This window comes from Odocoileus virginianus, chromosome X (genome assembly GCF_023699985.2).
Source record: "Odocoileus virginianus isolate 20LAN1187 ecotype Illinois chromosome X, Ovbor_1.2, whole genome shotgun sequence".
NCBI lineage: Eukaryota > Metazoa > Chordata > Mammalia > Artiodactyla > Cervidae > Odocoileus > Odocoileus virginianus.
In genome coordinates, this window is record NC_069708.1 from 34,231,440 (window position 1) to 34,237,439 (window position 6,000).

A 6,000-nucleotide genomic window follows, 5' to 3' on the forward strand; every position below is an offset into this window, starting at 1 on the left:
CCTCCCTCTCCATCCCATCCCTCTGGGTCTTCCCAGTGCGCCAGCCCTGAGCACTTGTCTCATGCATCCAACCTGGGCTGGTGATCTGTTTCACCCTTGATAGTATACTTGTTTCAATGTATCCTCTTTCTTTTGAACTTCTTTCCCATCCAATCCCACCTCTCTAGGTTGTCACAGAGCACTGGATTTGAATTCTGTGCGTCATACAGCAAAATCCCATTGGCTATCTGTTTTACATATGGTAATGTACATGTTCAATGTTTCTCTCTCAATTCATCTCACCTTAGTTCCTCTGGAATCCAGCTAAATCCAGGTAAAATTTGTGTATTTTTCCTATTATGTGCTAATAAGCACTGGGCTAGATCTTCATATGTAGTCCTCATAAGAACCATGCATAATAGGGACTTATCATCCCCAGTTAATTAATTAATCAATTTTAATTTATTTTTGGTTGTGTTGTGCAACATGAAGGATCTTAGTTCCCCAACTAGGGATCAAACCTGCTCCCCTGCAATGGAAGCATGGAGTCTTAACCACTGGACCAGCAGGGAAGTCCCTTATCATCCCCACTTTAGAGATAAGGAGATGAGGACTCTTAAGAGACTAAGTGGCTTGCCAAGTACACAAAACTACTAAGTGTCAGGATTCTCTTGATTAAGTATTTAATTTTCTTGTCATTGTGAATGAGGTCTTTCCACACATGCTTTGTATTATTTTAAATTGGTTATTACTTGGAGTTAGGAACACTATTTTAAAAATCCTTCATCCAGCCTATCTAACTATCTATACAACTATCCATGTGCATGCTAAGTTGTTTCAGTTGTGTCTGACTCTTTATGACCCCATGGACTATAGCCCACCAGGGTCATTGGCCCATGGGTTTCTCTAGGCAAGAACACTGGAATGGGTTACCATTTCCTCTTCCAGGGGATCTTCCCAACCCAAGGATCCAGCCTGTGTCTCCTGTGGCTCCTGTATTGTAGGAGGATTCTTTACTGCTGAGCCACCTGGGAGGCCCACCTAGCACATGCAAGCACTAACAAATTGTTATTTATTATTATTGGCATTATAATAATTTTACAATTGATGGGCTTTCTAGGTAGTTTATTTATCTATTAATCATGACTTAATCTCCTTTTCTATCTTTATAACATTTTTTTTTTTGGCCACACCATGCAGCCTGAGGGATCTTAATTCCCAGACCAAGGATTGAACCTTGGCTAGGACAGTGAATGTCCCAAGTCCTAACCACAGGACCACGAGGGAACTCCCCATAATTATTTCTAATTCATGTCTCCCCCCTCACTCAGGGTGGCAGGTGTGATCTTAGTTCCCTGACTAGGAATCAAATCCATGCACCCTGCATTGAAAGCACAGAGTCTTAACCACTGAACTACCAGGGAAGTCTTTTAATTCACGTCTTTTTAATACAATGATCAGAACTTTCCAAACTATGTTTAATAATAATATGGTCATAACTGTTAAAAATTCAGTTTTATTGGGACTATTTCTAGGGTTCAGTATAATATTGACTACTGATTTAAGGTTACTATTCTTTGTCAGATTCAAAAAGGATGCTTATTCTTCATTTTCAAAGAAGGGTTTTTATTTATTTAATTGGAGAATAATTGCTTTAAAATGTTGTGTTGGTTTCTGCTGTACAACAACGCCGATCAGCCCTGAGTACATATATATATATATCCCCTCCCTCTTGAGCCTCTGCCCACCATCTCACCCATCTAGGTTGTCACAGAGCATCTGGCTGAGCTCTATATGTTATATAGAAGCTTCTCACTAATTACCTATTTTACACATGGTAGTGTATATATGTCAATGCTACTCTCAATTTGTCCCACCTACTCCTTCTCCTATTGTGTCCAGAAGGGTTTGTTTTTATAAATCAAAATAGATTTTTCTAGTACTTATTAAACTAATAGTGTTGGTGTCATTTTATATCCTTTGTTTTACTTTTTTTCTACTCATTTTTCATTTATCTTATCAGCTGTACTCTTTTGAGCCACATAGAAATCTTTCCATGAATAATATAGATATGGTGGTGATGATTTGGTTGCTAAATCATGTTTGACTCTTGCAATTCCATGGACTTTAGCCTACCGGGCCCCTCTGTCCAAGGGATTCTCCAGGCAAGAACACTGGAGTGGGTTGCCATTTCCTTTTCCAGATATGATGTTATGTATTAATGGATTTCCTAATATAAAATAATCCTTCCATTTTTGGATTAAACCCTATTAGTGAATGGCATATTATTTTATATTAAATTGCATATTATATTTGCATATAGCATAGTGTATAATATGCTGTTGAATTAAGATTTTTGCACCTGTATCCTTTTTTTTCTTTAAGTTTACAAATTCTTTATATTTCCAGCTGTTGAGACAATATTTTTGAGTGCTGAGGTTACCTCTAGGGGCGAAACCAGAGCCAGCTATTAAGCAGCCAGAATGCTACAGTAATTGAATACATGACCATTTCTCTTTTAGCCCGTTCTTTGTTCTCCTCTTCCAGAAGTTGTGGACGTCTATTTGGTTTGATTATCTGTCATCTTAATGAAGCTGGATCTACAACTGTCATGTCTTCTGAAGTTCCTTCAATCATTGCATCTATATTTGAAATGCCATACCTGACATTGTCATGATGAGGATTAGAAGTGGCGGCAGCAGACCCACCATGCAACACAGGTATGGAGTCAGTTTTGACCAGCTGTCCATTTTGGCGAACAGCATTTTCACTCATAGAGCGTTCTCTTTTTAGCCTGCCAACTGCACGCATTTCTTCATTTTGAGGGGTTGGAGCAGGTCTTTCTAAATCCAGAAAATCTAGCGGCCTTTCACTCAGTGTAAGCACACGAGGTGGTGTTTTTAGAGCCAGAGGCTTAAAGGGAGTTGACTGTATAAGGTCAAGATCTGCTGGTCTTGATAATGGAATGTCTTCATTATTTCTTGCTACCACAATTCTCTCTGGAACTTGCATAATCACACTAGCGTTTGAAACTCCTTCTTGAAATCCTTGCTCCAGGTCAGCGTTTGGTGGTGCTACCTTTAATTTTTCCGGGACCCTCATTCGCTGACTAATACCTTCGGTGTATTCCATTTCATACTGAATTCGACTAATTTCCGCCATCTCAGCAGCAGTGGGAGAAGGAAAGGCGGCCCCACTCACTAAATGTGTACCAATTACTGCTTGCTCTTTGGCATTATCTGCTTCTGTGCTTCATATTAAATCCATTAACTTGCCTTAGTATGCACGTGCTGAATTTAGAGCCACTTCTGTCCCCCTGGGCCCGCTGGAGGGTCCCCGACGAGGGCTGCCGCCCGCCGGCTCCCGGGGTTGCACCTGTATTCTTAAGTAAGATGGGTCTATTATATAATTGTATAATGCATGGAGACTGAAACTCTGTAACTGTAGCAAAGAAAGTGATGGGGGCTGTGACAAACAAAATAATTCATACCCCATCTAAATGGAACAGCTATAACTCAGTGCCAGTTGATTGTTATAAAGTAGGAATGTAGACCCAGTGTGGTAAGATCTGATTTTTTGAGATGCCATAAATCCAGAATTTTATGCTAAGTTTCTTAAATTTTAAATATTGAAATCTAATTCTAACTGTTTTAAAACTCTGTATGGACAAATCAAAATAAAACAAGACAACACAAATCCCTGGAGAATCTGAGGCCTGGGTCTGGCCTATGACTGCCAGTTTTCTGTCTCTGGAATAGAAGATTTCTTTTTTGAATTTTGCCTAGTTTCTTTCTTTACTTGGGGGCAAATTATATAGTGTCAGCAGAAAATTATAATCATGATTTAAAGACTTCTCCCTTAAAAATTGTCCACTTAACTATTAATTGATGTTGTCTATAAATACGAACAGAACACGTCATACTAAATTTGCATTCATATCTAGCTAATTGAGAACCTTCATTATAAATGTATATTTATATAACTTTTTACCTTTAGCAAAATAAAGAAGTAATTTTGTTTTATACTTTAGGGAATGTCTGGGTATCAGGATAATATAGTTCAATCTCTGTATAGGCAATGAGTTTGTAAAATGTTCCACTAAACACAGTGATAATATAAAAGTCTAGTATAGCATTTTTAGTCTTCAAAGAAATATTGTTGATATCAGCATTCTTATTTACTACTGTAAGGCAAAATTTTCACATTAGGTTTTGGATAATTCTGATTAATCAGGTACTATGAACCATAATTCCTTTTCCCCAGCTCTCTAATTAAATTGAAAATTTACTGTAATTAATTTTAGATGCATTAAAGTCCACATTGCCCATTTGATTTATTGTTTTACATTTTTAAATGGTATAGCCAAAGTTAAATCACCTAATCCCCAAATATATACTCTTTCTTCTAAGTGCATCACAAACAAAAATTCCTGACAATGTGAATTTCTTATTCTGAGTAAACTTGTTTTCTACCTGAGCTAATGACATCAAAATACTTTGTCCTTTGAAATTCTTATGAATTTGCTAGTAGCTTTATTTCACTCAAAATATTAATAGATCTTTCCAGCATGGACAGTTCAAACAATAATGAATAGTGTGAGTGTGAGAAAAATTTTGTTCTAATTCTGGCTCTGTCATTAACTGAGTGAACTTAGGCAAATCATTTAACTTATTTAGGCTTTAAGAAAACAACTATATAATGAGTATATTTCTTCTAACTCTAAAATTCTGTGACTATAATCTTTGCTTCTACTCCATTACTTTATCCATTTCAGTTTTCAATATCTGTCCAGTGAAGATGCAACCTCTTATTTCTATTATCTCCTTTAAGATACAAATACTCATCCAACATATCCCTACCCTACTCCATAGTGCTCTCAATTCTGCATTTCCCCCCTTTCCTCTCTTCTAGGGTGCTTTATAGAGACCCTGGTGGTTGTAGTCAAATTCTACTTCTTTCCAAATCTTTTATCAGCCTAACAAAATCTGGTTCTCACAAGAGGATATCAGTTTCTTTCCAGATTTGCCTCACTGGAGATTTCACATGTAGACTCCAGTGCATGTGGCCTCCCTGGTGCCTAGCTTTGCAGCATATGGTCAGTTTCTCCAGTACTTGGCTCCTGTAGCACGTGTAGCTTCCCAAGTACTTAGCTCCTTCAGCGGAGATGCTTCTTCAGTGTTCAGTTCCCACAGCTTTCCTTGACCCCATCCCCCATGGGCATTTTTCTAGCTGATACTTACACATAATCAACTTTCTTAGGTAATTTAGAGGGTGGTTTCTAGTAAACCTTGGAGGGCAAATTTCCAGCAAGTTCCATCAGCATACCACCACAGTGACTTCTTTGTCATGGTAGTGCCCAGTCCAATGAGGTCTGGATCTCAACCCTGGCCAGGGGGTCTGATAGGGATGCTTTACTTTGGGTGCTCTATCTCAGCCCTAAGAGTAACAGTTATTCCTTATTTCTGATATTCTTTATTTAAGAATATTCTTTAAAAACATTCTTTAAAGGCTTTACTTCTTACTAGCCAATCCCTTCATTACCATTCACTCTTATAGCTAATAATTCTTTACTTTCAACTTTCCCTATTCAAATTACTGTGTGGGCCCAAACTGATGCAGATGATTCTATTTCTTTGTAGCTTAATTTAGTCCTTAATTATTTGCAGTCAGGCTTCTATTCCAACTGCTACTGAAAAATTGTGAAACCTTTCTTCACCCCCCTATTTTGCTGCTTATGGTAGAAACTTCTCATAACTCCTACCTTGGCTTCCATGATGTTTTGTTGTTCCAATTGTCTTCCCAAATTTCCAATATTTCCTTCTGTGTTTTATTAACTCTAATTTTTCCTCATATTCTTAACTGTCACTACTAAAGTCTGACTAGTCTTTGGCTACTTTCAGTTTATTTCTTTTCTTTAAGTAACTCACATTCTCATGGCTTCAGCTACCATCTCTTATATAGTTACTTTCAATCTATGTTTTAGTCATTTTACTTCTTCTAACTTTAATTCTATATCATTCA

General features: G+C 37.5%; 1 protein-coding gene across 1 annotated transcript; it reads right to left on the minus strand.

Moving 5' to 3' along the window:
* Nucleotides 1-2,394: 2,394 nt before the first annotated feature.
* Nucleotides 2,395-3,341, minus strand: LOC110129101 (mitochondrial fission factor-like). The gene is given in 1 exon segment (XM_070461984.1): nt 2,395-3,341. A coding segment is annotated over 1 exon segment (717 nt). The 5' UTR covers nt 3,142-3,341; the 3' UTR covers nt 2,395-2,424.
* Between the last annotated feature and the right edge of the window lie 2,659 nt (nt 3,342-6,000).